General features: G+C 37.0%; 2 protein-coding genes across 8 annotated transcripts in view; one reads left to right on the top strand and one right to left on the bottom strand.

The window, feature by feature from the left end:
• Positions 1-5,064, top strand: part of HIBCH (3-hydroxyisobutyryl-CoA hydrolase) — a 117,433-nt gene extending 112,369 nt beyond the window's left edge. For both annotated transcript variants that reach the window (XM_033230851.1, XM_033230852.1), the window contains exons 13-14: positions 499-532; positions 4,455-5,064. In XM_033230851.1, coding sequence (XP_033086742.1) covers positions 499-532; positions 4,455-4,570 — 150 coding nt within the window. In that variant the 3' untranslated portion in view covers positions 4,571-5,064. The remainder of the gene's footprint in view (positions 1-498; positions 533-4,454) is intronic.
• A 1,111-nt stretch (positions 5,065-6,175) lies between these two features.
• CUNH2orf88 (chromosome unknown C2orf88 homolog) overlaps positions 6,176-20,538 on the bottom strand; it is a 68,242-nt gene continuing 53,879 nt past the window's right edge. For 4 of the 6 annotated variants that reach the window (XM_033230858.1, XM_033230857.1, XM_033230856.1 and 1 more), the window contains one exon: positions 6,176-9,957. In XM_033230858.1, coding sequence (XP_033086749.1) covers positions 9,507-9,794 — 288 coding nt within the window. In that variant the 5' untranslated portion in view covers positions 9,795-9,957 and the 3' untranslated portion in view covers positions 6,176-9,506. The remainder of the gene's footprint in view (positions 9,958-20,538) is intronic. The other 2 variants (XM_033230853.1, XM_033230854.1) reach the window with 1 other exon arrangement.

Raw genomic sequence — 20,538 nt, forward strand, 5'->3', positions numbered from 1 at the left:
TGTTTGAGGTTTTTGATCATGAATTTTAAATGAAACCAGTCACAGATGTATGATTTTCTGCAGCAAGACTTAGCTGCTGAAGTGCAGGCAGGGGCACGTGGTAGGGTTTAGTTGTTGCCAGGATTTTGCTAGGATTGTAAACAAGAGAAAAAGGTTTGAGGGAGATGATGGCATTTTGACAGGAAAGTGACCATATTAAAGGACTGGTGAAATTGGGCTGGATGAAGAGCAAAGTGAAGCCAGCCCAGATGGGGAAAAAGTCATAGGATCAGTGGACCTCAGTAAGATCAAGGATTTGTAGCAGTGGAGATACTTGAGCAAATAAGATTAGGAGGTGGTGATCAGAAAGTGGGCTATCAGAGGTGGTTCAGTCTCTGAATGTCATGATTCAGGTTGTGGCCGTGGGAGTGGAAGGCTGAAGTGAATAGAGGAGAGACAAGATAACCCAGAATAAGGATACCCAGAAATTATCCCCATTTAATCTCAATTTTCTTTCAGAGAGGTCATGACTTTCATGAAGGCGTTAGAGCTGGTAAGTGGCAAATGGGAACTTACCATTTTGGGGAAATGGGATTTGTGAGCATATGCTGTTAATTAAAGAAGATACAGATTGTGCATCCCAAATCGTAAAATCCAAAATGTACCAAAATCTGAAACTTTTTGAGTACCAACATGACACTCAAAGGAAATGTTCATTGGACTGTAAGTATAATGCAAATATTCCAAAATCTGAAAACAACAAACAACAAAAAACAAACCTGAAACACTTCTGATCCCAAGCATTTCAGATAAAGAATATTCAACCCATAGTTGTTTTAGTAGTGAATGTTAAACTTTTATGAAGGTTGAAAAATTGTGTATGTTTTTAAAAAATATGTTACCATCTGGGATATGAAAAGGAGGATCAGTCTTTGAAACTGATAATTGTTGTAAAAATTCACATAACTTGGCCACTGTTCCCTAATTTATATATAAGGTAATCCTGCCCCTACAATCATGGACTACCTCTTATAAGTGCAGCATTGAGCTTGTAAACTCATCCTGCTGCCATCCTGCTGCTGTGGCCTTTGAAACATGCATTTATTCCCTTACAGAAAGCCCTCAAATCCCCTTCCCTTTCTCCCTCTTTTGTGCTGGCCTGGCAAAACTGACCAGTGGACTAACCCTACTTTCCACCTGCCTGTACCTCAGCAGTTAAACATTGCTGGGGAAAAAGACTGTATGACATCATTAGTAACATCTGCACATTGTCTTATTAATACTTTCCATTTTGCTTATTATCTCCAGTGTCAGCAGATTTAGAAAAAGTGAAGTGCTTGACTGTTTTTTCTAGCAAACTTGCAATAATTCCTTTGTATGTGTTACTCTTAGCCCTATAAAAAGCTGTTATTTATGTTGTATAAAATGAGTTGTTCCCTCTCCATGTATTTTGCATATCTAATGTTCCTGTTTTTATTATTTTACTATAGCAGTGCAGACTCTGGATAAATTTTTTTTTTTTTTTTTTTTTTTTTTTTTGAGACAGGGTCTTGCACTGTAGCTCAGGCTGGAGTGCAGTGCTGCAGTTTCGGCTTACTACAAACTCCACCTCCCTGGTTCAAGTGATTCTCTCATTCCTCAGCCTCCTGAGTAGCTGGGATTACCAGCCCGTGCCACCATGCCTGGCTGATTTTTGTATTTTTAGTAGAAACGGGGTTTCACCATACTGGCCAGGCTGGTCTCGAACTCCTGATCTCATGTGATCTGCCTACCTCGGCCTCCCAAAGTGCTGTGATTATAGGCGTGAGCCACGGTGCCCAGCCTGGATATATTTTTTTATCTTAATAAAAGGTTATGTTATGTTCTCTGAGCTCTTAAGCTTTGATAGACAATCACTCTTCATGGAGTTATTTTCATTTCTGACATGATACAATATCAGAAATAAGGACTTGATTGAAATCTTTTTAGGATTCAGCACATGGAGTTGATCAGAGGAGATGGCAGTGTGTCTTGTAGAAACTAAGTAACATAGGCGTTTTCCTCACGAATTCTCTGCACATTCTTGCTGCATGTGGATTACAGCCTAGACCTCTGATTTTAGAGGACCTGTAAGCATACAGGGTTATGTTGTTAAAGTATTCATTATATGTTATAATAGCCCTTCTTTAAAAGAAAGATATGTTTTTAGATAAATACTGTTATTTTGAGGAAAAAATGTTGAAACCAGTCAGCATCAAAGTTCAGATTCATAAAGGAAGTGCTTATTATGCTACTTTTTTTGTTTTGTTTTTTGAGATGGAGTCTTGCTCTGTCACCTAGGCTGGAGTGCAGTGGCAAAATCTCAGCTCACTGCAAGCTCCACCTCCCGGGTTCACACCATTCTCTTGCCTCAGCCGCCCAAGTAGCTGGGACTAGTAGCTTTTTTTTGTATTTTTAGTAGAGACGGGGTTTCACCATGTTAGCCAGGATGGTCTCGATCTCCTGACCTCGTGACCTGCCCGCCTTGGCCTCCCAAAGTGCTGGGATTACGGGCGTGAGCCACCGGGCCTGGCCTATGCTGTTTTTTAATGAAGAGCAAGTATATTGCCACCTCTTTCAGAAAGCAGTGTCTGTTCTTGAGAGTGAAAACTGTAGTGTTCTTACATAGGCAAATGTTTGCTGCAGTTTGCTAATAATAAAAACACATTAGCAAGTTAAAGTAAGTTAGCAAATTTAACCATTGTTAAAAATTCTTACTGTTAACATCTAGAACAAATTACTTTCTGGTTATAGAAGGAAAAAAAAAGACTATCTTACTGTAGCTGGATACTCACTCAAACTCCATGTAGTGCTATCTCAGGAGACTTGCAAAACCTGAGCTGCCTACATGGCACAAACTTATGTTATATCTATTCTAGTAAAAAAATTGTTAGCTTGAAATAAAATAACAAATTTGATTAATAGTCTCTTTCCTCTGGTCCTTCAGTGGGATCTCAAGGAGACAGGTAGTATTGACCAAAAGACTTAACAGTGAAAGGGATTCTGTGGAAAGAATGTGCCAGGGTTGTTCTTCATTTATACTGTCCATGGAATATAAAACTTTCAAATAGTAGGGGTCAGAACATCAGTATTCAATATCCCACTGATCTGATACCAGAATCTCATAGTAGGCAGTTAAATCTCAAAAACAAAACCTCCAGTATCTGCATTTAATTGTGTGTAAAAGCTTCCCTCTACCTACCAAGGCAGCCTTCTTCCTTGGTTCCCATACTGCTTCTTTAACTATTTTAGCCTTTAAATGCTAAATTAGGTTTTTCTAATTCACTATAGTTTGCACATTTAAATATTTCCATTCTTCACAAGAATTATGTGCATTTTAAGCATGGTTGAAATTTGCTGCCACAACCATAACTTTAAAAATTTGAGATCATTGTAGATTCATGCGGTTGTAAGAAATAATATAGAGATCTTGCATACCTTCCTCCCAGTCTCCCAAATGATAACGTTTGTATAACTAAAGTATACTGGACATTCCTCCCCCCTTTTTTTTTAGAAGTTACAGATTGCCTCATAATCCTGTGGGGATACTATGTGGCTATAATAAGTGATGACTACACTGAAATAGGAGAACTAGAAGGTTTCATGATAACCTGATTTTTTTTAAATCCATAGCTGTCTGAACTGGAGGATTCAGCAGAACAACAGTATCCACATTTAATTATGCATGAAGTCCCCTTTTGTCTACCTTAAGCAATTAATTTCCTCCCAAAATTCAGTGTGGAGGAGGTTAGAAGGCATACCTGGTCCCTCTGCCCTCCCCTGCCTTTACTTTAAACCAGTGGTTTTAGCTGTTTTGTAATGTGGAGGTTTCATATGCAATTTTTTTTCAAGAAGAAAAAAAGAATTCTAGCCAGGCACAGTGGCTCAAGCCTGTAATCCCAGCACTTTGGGAGGCTGAGACGGGTGGATCACGAGGTCAGGAGATCGAGACCATCCTGGCTAACACGGTGAAACCCTGTCTCTACTAAAAAATACAAAAAACTAGCCGGGCGTGGTGGTGGGCGCCTGTAGTCCCAGCTACTGGGAGGCTGAGGCAGGAGAATGGCATAAACCCGGGAGGCGGAGCTTGCAGTGAGCTGAGAACCGGCCACTGCACTCCAGCCCGGGCGACAGAGCGAGACTCCGTCTCAAAAAAAAAAAAAAAAGAAAAAAAGAATTCTATTGTTTAAACCACTGAATTAATTTAGTAGGCTTTATTAAAGCTAAGACATGAGGCTTAGGAAGTTAGAAAATATCCACCCAGTCATCAAAAGTATATTGCTGTCCATCCCTGGAGGTTTAATTTAAAATAAAAATAGAAAACATATAAAAACTTTGCAGGAAAAAAGTATTATAGAAAAATGTGCCTAGTATAAGAATTTCTGTCAATTCAGTAAGTAAAATCTGGTAATATTAGAAAAAAAAATAGTACTAACATTTGTATCTTCTCTTGACAGTTTTAATTGATAAAGACCAGAGTCCAAAATGGAAACCAGCTGATCTAAAAGAAGTTACTGATGAAGATTTGAATAATCACTTTAAGTCTTTGGGAAGCAATGATTTGAAATTTTGAAGTGACAGGCTTTTAAGGTGTATTTTGTAGCATGGGTTGGCAATCTACAGCATGTGGCCCAAATCCAGCCTGCTGCCTGTTTTTATATACCCTGCAAGCTAAGAATGGTTTCTGCATTTTTAAATGGTTGGGAAAAGAAATCAAAGACTAATATTTCATAACATGAAAGTATATGAAATGTCAGAGTTCACAAATAAAGCTTTATTGGAACTAGCTATACTCATCTGTTTATACATTATCTGTGACTGCTTTGAAATGAGTAGTTGCAATAGAGAAGGTAAAGTCTACAAAGCCTAATTATTTACTGTCTGGTTTTTGTCAGAAAAAGTTTGTCAATCCCTGCTTTAGAAGATGGAAAAATGTGAAGGTCTTTAGAGATTCTCTAGAGTAGTATATCTAGTTGAAATGGGATCTTTGGCTTTTGGTAGTGGCTTGTATGTTGATGAAATCAGGTATAGAATATAAAAAATAAAGACCCTGAAAATTGTTTTGGATACTGTGTTAATGCCTCATAGAATTTTCTCCATATGTGAGTGTTTTAAAGTAACTGAGTTACTGTAGCAGAAGAGCTCCTTTTATAAACATTAGAGCTCCTTTTATAAATATTAGAAACCAAAGGGAAAAGATTTTTATTAACGTCCCTCTTCAGTATTAACTCAGACTTGGTCTTCCCTAAAATAATCAGAATACCATCCCATGGTGAAACTGAAAGCATTATTTTCGTGTTATTTGTGATATTTGTTAATCTGGTATAATGAGAAATTAGGAATCTCCAATCTCTTAGAGACACTCTTTTTTTTTATAATTTACATAAGACTTTTGTGTGATAATTATCCTTACAAACAAGGTTCAAGTCAGGAGAAAAAAGTTAATTGAAAGCAAGAAGACTTTCATTCAAAAGATACATTCAATAATTGATATTGTTAATGAAATAAGTACTTTTTAAGGTATGAAAGAACTAAAAGGTATTCCAGACTCAGAATCTTAAAGTTCTAGGCAAGAATAATTTTTAAAATAAAGGTAAGTTTATAAATTAACAAAATAAAATTTATGATTTTGTTTTTTGTTTGTAATTTTTGTTTAATTTTAAAAGTAAGTTTATAAATAGACAAAATTTATAATTTTTTGTTTGTAATTTTTGTTTATAAACAAAATAAATTTTTTGTAACTTGTTATAGTTTCTCCTTCATCCCATACTCTTTAGAAACTAAGAGAACTTCAGGTTTGTAAGAACAAAAAGCCAACAGAACTGAAAAAGACATTAAAGATCATGTCCTGCACCCTTCTCATAGATGAGGAAATGGCAGCCCAGAAGGTACTGCTTTATGTTTTCTCAGTTCTTACTCCGTTTTACGTGAAGCATTTTTCTTTCAAATAATTCAGTAACAGATCTGGAATAAAGATGCCATGATATTGGATACCTTTACGTTTATACTCTTAAAGATCCTAAATTGGACCTGAATGATCTAAGAAATTATTTGTATAAATGGATTTTTGTTTTCTGTATTTATTAACAATGCAGAAAATGTCTTTTATATTGTTAAAAAATTCAAAGTACACAATGTCAGAAAGCATTTGCTTCAGTTAAATAAGAACTCACACTACTTAATTGCAACTGGACTTTTATTGTGCAGTTACAACAACAAATGTTTTCAGAAAAATATTTGGAAAAAATATACCACTTCATAGCTAAGTCTTACAGAGAAGAGGATTTGCTAATAAAACTTGAGTTTTGAAAATTAAGATGCAGGTAGTACTTCTGAACTAATGCCCATAGCTCCAAGGAAGACATGTCCTATTTAGTCATTCAAATACAAGATGAGGTCATTGTGATTAAGCAAACAATGTATTTGTTAGAACTTTGTTTTTAAATTACTGTTCCTTGACATTACTTATAAAGAGTCTCTAACTTTTGATTTCTAAAACTATGTAATACAAAAGTGTAGTTTCCCCATCTAATAAAAGGCCAATGATACTGAGTAGAATATATGCGTATCATGCTACTTCGTTCAGTGTGTCTGTTTTTAATACTAATAAGGCAGTTTGACAAATTATTTTTTTGGGACTGAGGTGATAATTATTTTTGTCCCCTTGAAAATTGTGCTTTAAGTGCTAATAACCACAGGCAGATTGCAAACTGATAAGGCAACAAAAGTAGAGAATTTTAGGATCAAAGGCATGTAACTGAAAGGTAACAAAAGTACGTAAGAGACAACTGGGGAAGGCAGCAGTGAAGCATATTTGTGGGGTTGAGTTGTTGTAAATAAGGAATTTGCACATTTATTTTCTCTGATAACCTGCTTCAACAGTTGCCACCTGGAGGTTCTTTGTTGTGCTGGTAGAAGCCCATTTGCCCTTACATTGGATGTTCCAAATGTTTCCCTTTCCAGGAGATAGTCTTTCAGATTTCAGTCATCTGTTTTATATGTCTCCTGCCTTCTCAGACTGTCCTTCTACTCTATTTTATTGTTCATGGAAGACCTTCAAATTGAAGTAAAACCCATGAAAGAAGGCTAATATCCTATTAGTGATATTCTCATCCATCTTGTCATGAATGCCAACCTATATCGTGATAACTGTCACATGTAATGTAAATTTGTTTATTCATCTCTTATTCATTTATTCATCTTTTTTAATTCATTTGTTTGTTCATCTTTCTCCCATCTATTCCTGTCTTGATTTATCCACTAGCTCACTGATTATTCAAGCCTTGTAGTTCATGTATGTCATGGGTTGACATATAATACAGCATATATTTCAGACGTAAGTTTTTTGGAAATATTGTACACAAAATATCGTACTCTATTAAAATGTGATTCAGGGACAAGGGAATGGTGCTTGGTGATAAAACTATACTGCCATAGTTGCTGAGGAAGGGCAGCAACAGAGATCAGACTTCTAGCTGATATGGATCTGGCAGGCATTCCCTGTTACACCCCTGGGAAATAGTGGCCCAGGGCACAGAAGGAACCTGAAATTAAAATATTTAGATACAACCAAAACTCACTTGTCTCTGTCCCTATGTACACTGAAAAATTTAGTGGGACATGCTGCTTTATGTGGCTTTGTGTTTTCACCATTGTACTTATTTTATATACCTAATCGTACATTTTAAGCAGCAAATGACCTTGCAGCAAAAAATGTCTTGGCGTGAGATGCAAAATGAACGAAAAACAACCACACCTATGCTTTTGTCACTGAACCTAAACTACTCTTCATGACCTGGAAATGTTTTATACTTATGGGAAACTTTCTGCCCTTAACCTTATAACTTCAGATCCTTGTATGAATGGGTTTGGTTGTTTTTCTATTATATAAATCGTAGATTGCAAGTACAATGGGACAGTACAAATCCCGGGACTTGGTAAAATTAGAGTTGAATGATAACGTGTCCAAAGGCAACTGAAATATGACATATTTCAAATAATGTTTTCCTTGCTCATGCAACTTGGAGAATTCACTCTATTTGATTGTGGGTTTCAAAGTATTAGTGTTAAAATTAGAGGTAGATTTTCTGCCTGCTTACAAGACAAATACATATTTATCTCATTAAAGAGGTAATAAGCCTTTTTTTAACCTTTATATTTTCAATACTAGTGGTGTATTGTGGATCTAACACACACAGGCTTAAATAATTTCCTTTCCATTTAAACTCATAGTGTACCAAATCTTGATGAAAAGATAATTCTAGAAAGTCAACTCTTAATTTTCCAACAAGTTATGTCTTAATTTCTTCTTCCCCCTTCTAAATTTTCTTTTACCACTGATCTTCAAACAGTACTTAATCCTTTAAAACAAAAAGGTGTGTATGTGCCGTGACAGTAAAAATGAAAAAGAAAAAATAGCTTTCCTAAAAGGTAGCTAGGCTTATGGAAACGGTATAATAGGTGACTATAAATGCCCTATAGGCTTGTGTTACCACTAAAAAATAACAAAAACCCAGAAAACGAGTACTCTCCTCAGAGGACAGTTTTATCTTTTCCGTTTTGCAATACAACTGTAAATCTTCATGCATCATCTGGTCTCAGTAATTTTAATGGCGACCACCTCACTAGTCAAGAAAAAACTGGGAATAAATGCCCATATTCCAGCTCTCTGTACCTCTGAGACAGTAAAGCTTAATAAACACACAAAACTGAAACTTTCTACCTTGCAGACTTAAGTTTCTGTTATTTTTAAGATTCACTGGATTGCTCTTTATAAACGGTACCCATACTTGTTTTCTTGTATAGTTATATCACTGGGCTTCTTAATTCAATGCAATAAACACTAATGTCATGGCTTCTATAAACTGTTATCTTTAAGATGGCTTTAGGCACAAAGTCGGCAAAGTCTGAGTTGTCCAATAACAGCTGTAATTAGTTAGGGCCCTGAGGTCCAAGGTGATAGTTACACTTCTCATCTACAAAAATAAATATCTTATTAAAGACAGGGTTCATTTGTGTCAAGAAGGAGAGATCCTTGACAAAGACTTACTGTTAATCACTATGATTTGAGTGCCATTCCCGAGCCAAGAAATTTTAGAAAAGCCCTTTTCATGTCTGGACTTTTTTGGGTATAAATTAACAAAATTGTCATTTTAAAAACCTTTAAAATAACCATTGGAATTTGGGGCAGTTTTTATTCCTTAGCATTTTCTTTGGTGATGCCATTACTTAGGAAGAAGTGCTATGACATTCAGTTGATTATTGGGTATCACAGGACCTCTGTTCAGCCCTTCAGATGACTAAAATCTAAGACTAAACAGAGAGAAATTGTTGTTAACATGGAAGTACTTAAAATACATTTCATCCTAGGTGTTCTTATACTAGTGACATTATCGTAGACACATTTTTAAATCCAGATAAGTATTTGTACTTTTTCACACCAGTTTTTGCTTTTGTCGCATGTATTCAAACTAGCACCTCCACAGTCAAAGTGTTGTCATCCTACAGCCTCAAGGCCCCTCACTCTCAATGTATGGAATGTCATGGTACTTGATGTTATTGCATGCCCATTGCTGCAAGGCATCACACAAGATATCCTGAGACAGGCGGTGTGCATATTCCAAGATCACAATATTGGTCCCTGGGGGTTCCTTCACTTCCTCTTTGACATTAACTGGAGAAGGCATCCTAGGTAGACATCTCTCTTCTGGCATAAAGGGTTCTTCACTCTCATGCTGCTTCTCACCTTCATATATGGTAGGAAATGGGAAAGTTTGCTTTGATTTCATGCAGCCCATGTTATGAAGAGCTGTTTGTGGAGGAAGCAGTGGCAGACTACTTCCAGGCCATCTTTAGAAAACAATGAAATTTGTCCATGTGATGTTGACCAGTGCTTTCCCTCTCCAGGCCACTTCAGTATTCAATGTTCCCCTTTCACCACTCTTCACGTGTAGTGTTTACCTGTCAAGAGAAGGTAGGTTTCATTTTGAAGTTATAGAATGCAAAATAGTGTATGATTGAGTAGCATGTAAAAATCCTTTCATCACTTTGGTCACATGGAAGAAATCTGAGGTAAAAACAAACAGCTTTATCTTACCAGTGGAAGAAAAAGATAATCACTCAATAAAAATGGCAACTTGCAAAATAGGAAAACATGTTTTTCAAGATCTTGCAAATTTTATAAAACTGAAAACAATTCAATTTTTGCTAGCTTAGATTTATCTATACCAAGGGTTAGCAAACCATTGGGCCAAATTCCAGCTACCTATTTTTATACAGCCATGCTCACGTGTTTACATGTGTCCATGGCTGCATTTCATACTACGACAGCAGAAGTGAATAATTGTGACAGGCTATGTGCCCCACAAAGCTTGAAATATTTACTGTCTGACCCTTTACAGAAAATGTTTGCTGAGTCCTGATCTATACTGTCAAGCAAAACAAGCACATCAAAATTTGTTCCTCCCGAAACCTCATGAGCCTACAGACCTGCGACTACTGTAAGAGTCTGGCTTTAAAACCCTGGTCACATATTTACAACTAAAAGAGTAGTAAACAATGTTTGCTTTACTCTAGTGCCACTTCTAAACAATATAGGTTACATATAGCAAAGCCACCTGTTTTTCCTTCTGACTGTTCCCTGTGAAATTGTACAGAAGCTCAGATTAAAGTTAAAGGTTTTTCCTCCTAAATATATCATTCCTACCCTTGTTTGATGTTTGGTCAGTAAATAGATGACAATGTTTGTGACGTGCCTTCTAAGCCTCCCAAGTGTGTGTTATCACAGAATGAACTTCTCTTAAGGGACTTAAGGATAACTAACACAATATAAGACCAACTTCATTTTAAAGAGGACTAACCTGTAAGAAGCACAGGTAATCTCTATGAATGAGATTAATGGTCCCTGACTGTATCTTAGTTTTGGGACTAAAAACATAGCTCTAAAAATTCTAAAATTTGTTTCTGAAAACACTTTTTTTTTTGAGACAGGGTCTTACTCTACTCTGTTACTCGGGCTGGAGTAAAGGATGCAGTCATGGCTCACTGTAGCCTGGACCTCCTGGGTTCAAGTGATCCTCCCACCTCAGCCTACTGGGTAGCTGGCCTGCAGGCACAAGCCACCATGCCTGGCTAATTTTTTGTAGGGACAGGGTTTTGCTATTTTGCCCAGGCTGGTCTTGAACTCCTGGGGTCAAGTGATCTGCCCACCTTAGCCTCCCAAAGTGCCTGGATTACTGGCATGAGCCACTGTGCCTGGCCTGAAACCACTGATCTTAAGGCAAAAGCTTGCGTGCATCTAATTCATTTTTTTAATAGTTTGTAATTAAAGGTGTCCAGAGGAGGTGATGTTTGCCAGGTCTACCACCATATATTATTCTATAAATTCTACCCAGTTTCTCATAATACTATATCTGTTTCTACCCCTAATAAGAGTGATATGAGAGTAAGAAAGGAAAGGCAGTCTTCTGCTTTTAATTGCCTTTAGTTCCGTATGCCCTGCTTCATGCTGCAAACTCAGAGACGTTAATTTTAAAAAGGAAACAGATATATGTGGTGTCTGTCTTGCTTACTAGCCGGAACTGAAGATGGGGACTGTCTTGGTTGTTCATCATCACCGTGTTAAGATTTTTTGTAGTGTCTATTTTTTACTGTGAGTGATGGTTAAGGGAATTGGACATGGTTAACCTGAAAAAAATTACTTAGAGAACTCAATGAGTGTCAGATAAATGAAAGGCTGTGAGTGGAACCATCAGTGGAACCATCAGAATATTCTGTGTTTTTTAAGACCTTTTGTTTTGCAAAAACAGCCTTTTCTTACCCTAACAAAGTAACTAGTGCCAGATTTGTGCATTTGCCAAAACCAGTTTTAAAACTGGACAAAATATATGTTGCCATGTATTTTCAGGCATAGAGCAACAAGCAACACTGGATTGTGATCCCTGAGAGAAGAAAAACACAAGATGTTAAATCCCCCAGATGGTCATTGTGGGATTCTACCTGGGGGTATTTTCCAGCATTACCATGGGAGTTGAGCCCCAGGAGAGTCAGAGAGTGGCAACTCTGATGGAACAGAGGTTTGGGTTACTAAAACAGCTGAAACTTATAAGATAGAGTTCAAGATTGGGAAGAGAGGCAGAAATCTGCATGAGACTTGTCAAAGGTACTGGGATGTGCATGTCCAGGATGAGGCTCTGCAAAATCTTAGCAAACGATTACTTCCTCTAGGACTTAAGGGTTGAACAGTGACACCAGCAGTTATACAGTACTTAGAATCCTTGGAATTGCAGCCTGAGTGGAGCAATCTCATTGAACACTTCTGTATTTAGTTACTACTCAAGAAATGTGACACCTTAGGAATCAGTAGCATACCCTATGCAAGGGTTGGCAAGTGTTTTCTTAAAGGGCTATGACTTAGGCTTGTGAGCTAGGATGTTTGTGGCTTCTCCAAATTCATATATTGAAACCTAATCCCCAACGTGGTGGTATTTGGAGGTGGGGGCTTTGGGTGATGATATTAGAGTATTAGTGCTCTCATAAAAGAGACCCCAGAGAGCTCCCCTTGCCCCTACTGACATGTGGGGCCACACTGAAAAGCTATGAACCACAAAGCAGGCCTTCACAAGATACCATATATGCTCATGCCTTAAACTTGGACTTCCCAGCCTCCAGAACCATGAGAAATAAATCTGTTACTGATAAACACTAAGTCATAATAAATACTCCATACTAGTCTCTGGTATTTTGTTATACCATCCTGAATGGACTAAGACACATAGGGTCTATGTCACAACTACTCAGCTCTGCTATTATAGCACAAAAGAAGCCAGATAATATATTAATATTAAACAAATGGCCATGGCTATATCCAATAAAACTTCATTTACAAAAATAGGCAGCCACCCTATGGACCACATTTGACTAAGTTCAAACAGAAATAGTCCCCTTTAACAAGAAATAAAACAATACCATTTAAAGAAAGATAACATAAGCCAGATGCCTTACAAGTTATTATTCACAATGCCTACCGTTCAATTAAAAAATTACTAGCCATACAAAGAAGCAGGAAAATCTGACCCATAATCAAGGAAGAAAAAAAAAAAGACCCAGCATTTCTTAATAGAAATGAATAATAGAACTTTAAAGTAGCTATTTAAGTATGCCCAAGAAAATAAAGGAAAAAACTAGTGAACAAAAAAAGAATTTCAGAGAAATGGAAATTTTAAAATAAAAATGGAAAATCAATAACTGAAATGTACACGACATGAAATGAAAAATTCATTGTGTGGACTACTGAATGTTGGAAAAGATAGGATTAGTGAACTTGAACATAAATCTATAAATGTGTCCAATCTGAAAAATGGAGGGAAAAGATTTTAAAAATAGAGCAGCAGCCACTAAAGAGATAATGCACGTATGACTTATGAGGAAAGGAATTAGACACGTTTAACCCAGAAGAAGACAGGAAAGGAAGAACATTGGGGGTTGGGAGGGACAATTAGAAAACCACCATATGAAAAAGCCTTCTATATATAATTACCTGAAAGAAAAATGGACTAAAAATAACAATTGAAAGGCAGAGATGATCAGACTAGTTTAAAAATCCAAACCACACATATATAGTCTTTTCAACGAGTGCTGGAACAACCAAATCATCCATATGCCAAAAAAAAAAAAAAAAAAAAGCCGGACACAGATCTTAAATCCTTCACAAAATTAATTTGAAATGGATCACAGACCTAAATATAAAATAGGACTCCTAGAAGATAACATAGGAGGCAATGTGGATAACCTTGGGTTTGGTGACAACCTTTTAGATTCAGTGCCAAAGGCATGATGTGTTAAAGAAATAATTGATAAGTGAGAGCTCACTAAAAATCTGCTCTGTTTAAGACATGGTCAAGAAAATGAGAAGACAAGCTACAGACTGGGAGAAAATATTGTAAAAGCATATTTGATAAAAGATTGTTATCTATATTTGATAAAATTGTTATCTAAAGTATACAAGAACTTCTAAAAGTCAGCAATACAAATATGAACAAGCTAATTGAAAAATGGGCAGAAGATCTGGACAGACACCTCACCGAAGTCTTCTTACATATAGATGGTACATAAACGTATGGAAAAATGTTCAGCATCATGTAATTCAGGAATTGTAAATTTAAACAGTGAGATAATGGCAAAAGCAACAGAACTCTCATTCATTGTTAGTGAGAATGCAAAATGGTATGGTTATCTTGGGAGGACAGTTTGGCAGTTTCTTACAAAACTAAACATATTCTTACTATACGATCCAACAGTTACACTTCTTGGTATTCAACCCAGTGAGTTGAATGCTTAAATCCATGCAAAAATCTGCACATGGATGTCTGTAGCAGCTTTATTCATAACTTTGAAAACTTAGAAGCAAGCAAGATGTCCTTCTTGGTGAATGAGTAAACTGTGGTACATCTAAACAATGGAATACATTCAGCATTAAAAATAAATGAGTTAGGCTGGGCATAGTCGCTCATGCCTACAATCCCAGCATTTTGGGAGGCTGAGGCAAGTATCACTTGAGCCCAGGAGTTCAAGACCAGCCTAGGCAACATAGCAAGACCCCGTCTCTACAAAAAAATTAAATATGAAAAAAATTAGCCAGGCATGGTGGTGCACACCTACAGTTTTAGCTACTCAGGAAGCCGAGGTCGCTCAGGCCCAGGAGTTGGAATTGAAGGTTGTGGTAAGTTAAGATTGATTGCACCACTCTACTCCAGCCTGGGTGACTGAGCAAGACTCCATCTCAAAAAATAATAAGCCAGCCATGGAAAGAAATGGAGGAACCGCAAATGCTCATTACTAAGGTAAGCCAATCTGAAAGGGGTGCATGCTGTATGATTACAACTATATGACATTCTAGAAATGGCAAGACTCTGGAGGCAGTAAAAAGACCAGTGGTTGCCAAGGGTTATGGAAGAGGCTGAGATGAATAGGTGGAACAGACAGATTTTTAAGGCAATGAAACTATTCTATATGATACTAATAACAGATTTCTGTCATACATTTGTCAAAAACCATAGATTGTACAACACCAGGAATGAACTCTAATATAATGTGGACTTCAGGTGATTGTGATGTGTCTAGTGGGAGATGCTGCGTGTGTGTGTGTACACAGGATATGTGGGAACACTGTATTTCCTGCTCCATTTTTCTGTTAAAACTACTCTGAAAAACAGTATTATTTAAAAAAAAATACACCCACTATATGCTATCTATAAAAGATACACAACTTAAAACTGACAAAGAAACCCAGAAGCATAGCTGGAGACTTAAAACATTACTAGAATATTCAAAGAAAAAATAATAACGCATTCTGAACAACATTATGCTCCAACTTGAGTTGATATTCACAGAACACTATACCCAACAACTATTACATATTCTTATCGACTGCATATGGAACATTCACCAAGATAGACTATTGATAGTCTCAGCAGATTTCAAAGGCTTAAAACATTACACAGTATATTTTCCAACCACCCCAGATAGTAAAATATCTAGAAAAGCCTCATATATTGGGAAACTAAACATATTTCTAAGTAACCCATGGGACAAAGAAGATAATCACAGGAGAAATTAAAATATATTTTCAACTAAACGAAAGCCGAAACATCAGAATTTTGAAATCCATTAGTTAGAGCTTAGAAATAAATTTATATATTTAAATGCTTAGAAAAGAAGAAAAGTTTAAATCAGTGATATAAGCTTTTACCTTAAGCTTAAAAAAGAAAAGCAAATTAAACCCAATATAAGTAGACAGAAATAGGTAAGAACAGAAATCAGCATATGATAGAGACAACAGAATGAATGCTGGTTCTTTAAAAATATCTAATAGATACATCTCTATACAGACTGATCAAGAAAAATAAGTCACATATTAAGATGTGTAATGGGTATTGACATCTATATACATTTAAAAGGCAAACAGGAATAATATAAACAATTTTATGCCAATATCAAATTACCAAAATTGGCACAAGAAGAAAATCTGATAGCTCTCCATCAATTAAAGAAATTGTATATTCAGCAAAATTCTAGCAGGCTTTTCTGTAGACATTGACAAATGGATTCTAAAAGTCCAATCAAAATCCCAGCACTCTGTTTCTTAAAAAGTTAACCATGCACTTATCCTGTGAACCAGCCATTTCATCTCTAGATATCTATCTAAGACAAATGGAAACATAGGTATTTTAAAAATCTGTATACCAACATCCATAGCCTCTTTATTCACAATAGCCAAAGCTGGAAACAACCCAAATGTCCATCAGTAGGCAAATCAAATGGATAAACAAATTGGGGATATCCTTAAAATGGAATATAGCTTGACAATAAAAAAAGGATTGAACTATTGGTATGTCAGACCACATGGATGAATCTCAGACATGTTGAGCCAGATAAAAAAGATGGATCATATGTGAATTTCAAGATTGGACAATAGTGACCCTATGAATAGAAATCATAATAGTGATTCCCTTTGGGTGGGAGGTAGTAAGGACTGTTTGGAAGAGGCCCTGAAATACTTTCTAGGCTATTAAAAATATTCTGTATCTTAATTGGTATGTTAATGAGGTATATGTTTGTTAAAACATGTTGGATCGTACCTTTAACATCTGTGTACTGTATTTCACTGTAATTTTTACTTTAAAAGTATAAGAACAGTTTTTGAGAACATTCTGGGGCACCTAAATCCAGGGGACTGATGTATTTTATCTGAAAAAGACTGTCTATGGGCAGCATCCAGAGCAGACTAGCTCCCGGTGCTGGAGGATTCCAGTGTGAGGCCTGCTGCTTCCTTTCTGCCCCGGCCTAAAACCAGCCCAACTCAGTGGTCATAGTCTTCTGGGCCTACCGAAGAACAAAAGCCTACTTCTAGTTCTTCCAGTTGCCAGTTAAAGGGCTTTATTTATCTGTCACTTCCTTTGGGAACAGGTAGAATGCTTTGATTTAGAATGATGGCAATAAATGAGAAACCAATTTGAAATTGGATGTGAGAGTCTTCTGTCCTTTATTGTGCTGTTCCTGAACTTGTAGCTAAGGAGGGTAGAGTAGGGAGAGGGATCTATAACCTTATCCAAGGAACCAGATTAGTAATACTTCATCCCCACCACACTTTAATTTGCACATATTTCTAGAGTATAGGACATCAAAAATACCTAGATAGTAAAATATTTATGTTGTTAACCTTCAGATGGTTTAGCCATATCAAGTATAGAGAACAACCGTTCTTCAGTTACTTATCAAATCTGCTTACTAATTTATGTTGTTTATCATCTCTTCCCATCTAATAGATGAAACAGGCAGATAGGTCTAGCTCTTCCACTTGCTGACCCAGAGTTCACATGGCAAATAAGAATGGAGCTGTCAGTGCTCCAACAGTACTTTATCCAGTCCAGCCTATGTTTTTAAGTGTTAACTTTCTCTCTTTCTTGAACTTATAGAACCTCTGTCCCAACTTTGAAGTTAATTCTTGCCAGTAAAGACCAAGATAGCTCCTTCCCAGGGTCTCTGTTTCTCTCTTCTCATTGCCCCTGTCCTTGACCTGATCTCTGGACTATCAGCAAGAACATGATGGCCCAGACCTTCCCAGTCTCCCAAACAGGTCTCTGGGTACTACTGCTCCAGGACTAGCTGTCAAATCTAGCCTTCAAGTCCTGTGTTGGGAAAAATGACACTGATATATTCATGTAATTAGGTAATCATCTGATCCAGTAACTAGCTATCTAATGGAATTGCTCGTGGCATGTTGAGAAGATGCAATTGCCTTAATTGAATGGGATTAGTAAACTGCCACCACATATTTGTTAATCAGATTTTCATGCTATAGTTTCCATCCCACAGAAGCCTCTTAAGTTTTATCATGAATAAAAAAGCATGATCCTTAAAGTAAGGGCCGGGGGGCAAAAAGGTTCATGTGCAGCATCTACTGTTCATGGTAGCAGCTGTTTAAATACTTTTAAATACTTAAAAGGCAGTTACAATACAGAACTTTAAATACTTAAAAGGCAATTACAGTACAAGCCTGCACACCACTGAAGAACAGACTTTGTATACTTTCAATCACTTCTAATAAGATAGTTGATTCATAAGGAGGAAATAAAGTTTCAACAATGTTAGCCATTAATGCAAGTCAGTGGCTAGGCAGCTATGATTAGCCTTAACACACAGCCTTAACAGGTGTGATCAGCTATCCTGAATTAATTTTTAGTCTTATTTGGGAAGTTACTATGGTCATCAGTTGAAGGTGTGATACATTAAATGCTGCAGATCAACTAGAAAAAGTGTTTTGGCCTTCTTGTCATTTTAACTGGCTAATTACAGAAATATAAAATGTTTAAAAAACACAGTTTCTCAAAAATATTTAAATCAACCTTTTATACCTTAGTTCTCAAGATACACCAAAAAACTATCAGAGCATCCCTTAACCATCCAACCAGTCTATATTGAGTGTCTACTATGTGTTTGGAACCTGTGTCCATAGAATGTAAGTGCTTCCAAAATTAACAATCAAAAGGAGAAAGGGAATATAATTTATTCAGGCTGTAAGTAATAACATCTAACAGTGCCCTTCCACCCACCACTCCCTTTCCCTCTGACCCCTACCCCTCAAATCACAATGCACAGACACATACATACACATTGCAGTCATACATAACGAAAAGAACGCCCCTTTATGTGTTTCAATGTTATTTGAAGCCTCAAAGCACTAAAAATATAGAATGAGCCCTGACACTATCCTCAGGAAGAGATCTAGTAACAACTGGGGCTTCTGTTGGGTCCGTCAAAGAAAAAATGTGATTTACTACAACTCCCCACCTTTTTTCCTCCTAGAGCCAGGATCTCAGTCCATCGCCTGGGCTGGAGTACAGTGGCCAGTTGTGGCTCACAGCAGCCTTACAAACTCCTGAGTTCAAACTGTCCTCTGGCTTCAGCCTCCGAGTACTTGCGACTATAGGTACATGCCACCATGCCCAGGTAAATTTTTATATTTTTTGTAGAGACAGGGTCTTGCCATGTTGTCCAGGCTGGTTATGAACTCTTGGCCTTAACTGATCCTTCTGCCTTGGCCTCTCAAAGTGCTGGGATGATAGGTGTGAGCCATCATGCCTGGCTAGCCCATTCTTTGTAGTTAATTTTGTAGCTGTGTTCCTCCATTCTGGGTGCAGTGTCATCAAAAGGAGTAAATTTCTTGGGAATATGCCAGTGGAAGGTATCACAAAAAGGCCATAATTTGGACATGAGCTGGACCCAAACACAAAACTAGCCAAAAAAAAAGTAACTTCTAAAATCTGCTCTGTAAACGCATAAGCTGCTACCTCCCGAGAAGCCCATCTTAAACACTAGATTAACAGAGATGGTTTGTTTTACCATTGTCCCATTTTATGTCATATTCTTAAGCCTTTACACAGGTTTCTAAGATGCCTTATATCTCAAGTTATGGCTTAAAATTGGTCTCACCCTGAATTAATGTAAATATATAATAAAAACCATGTTATGGTCTTTCAAAAAGTTTTATGCATATATATACATATATATATTTTTTTCTTTCCAATTTTTCCAATTTCAGTCTTTCCAATTTCAGTGTAGATGTGATTAATAGAAATACCAATTCATTAAAACATAACTCAAAGCGGGCAGATCACCTGAGGACAGGAGTTCGAGACCAGCCTGGCCAACATGGTGAAACGCTGCCTCTACTAAAGATACAAAAATCAGCCAGGTGTGGTGGCAGGTGCCTGTAATTCCAGCTACTCAGGAGGCTGAGGCATGAGAATCGCTTGAACCTGGGAGGCAGAGCTTGCATTGAGCCACTGCACTCCAGCCTGGGTGATAGAGTGAGACTCAGTCTCAAAAAAAAATAAAAATAAAAAATAAGTTTATAAAAAATATACATAACTCAGTTTCTAGTAACATGTTTGTCATTATGTGTTCTCTAATAATGGATACTGAGAAAGAATATACTTTCTTGTAGGGCTCTGAAAACTGGACAGTAAATGGAAGTCTTTGTACTGGGAGTATTGAGAATCATTCACTTGGACTATAAATTCACAGCAGGATCCAATGACATTGGTTAAACTGGCAAACAGAAATGGACACAATTTAAACGTAATGTTCTTTGTCTTTCACCAGAAAGTAAAAGCTACAAAATACTGTAAATATGACTTTGGTCAGTATGAAGGTCACCAAAAGAACACTACTATAGGGTCCTTAGAAATGGAGAATTTGGTTTCGTCCTCAGGCAGTTAGAGCACACACAGTGTACAGCTGCTCACTGACAGGACGGGCTCAGGATGACTCCATGTGGTCACTCTTGGGGCCAAAATTTCTCAATAGAGAGGCAGAGAAAATAACCTTGTTAAGAAATGAGACAATGTTTGAGATTCTAATAAACCTGAATAAAGCAGTATGGTATGATTTTATCTGTAAACGGCTCTACCTCAGTCATCTAAAAATTGTGATTTTGGTCGGGCACGGGGGCTCACACCTGTAATCCCAGCACTTTGGGAG

Source organism: Trachypithecus francoisi, unplaced genomic scaffold (genome assembly GCF_009764315.1).
Source record: "Trachypithecus francoisi isolate TF-2019V2 unplaced genomic scaffold, Tfra_2.0 Lachesis_group13, whole genome shotgun sequence".
Classification (NCBI taxonomy): domain Eukaryota; kingdom Metazoa; phylum Chordata; class Mammalia; order Primates; family Cercopithecidae; genus Trachypithecus; species Trachypithecus francoisi.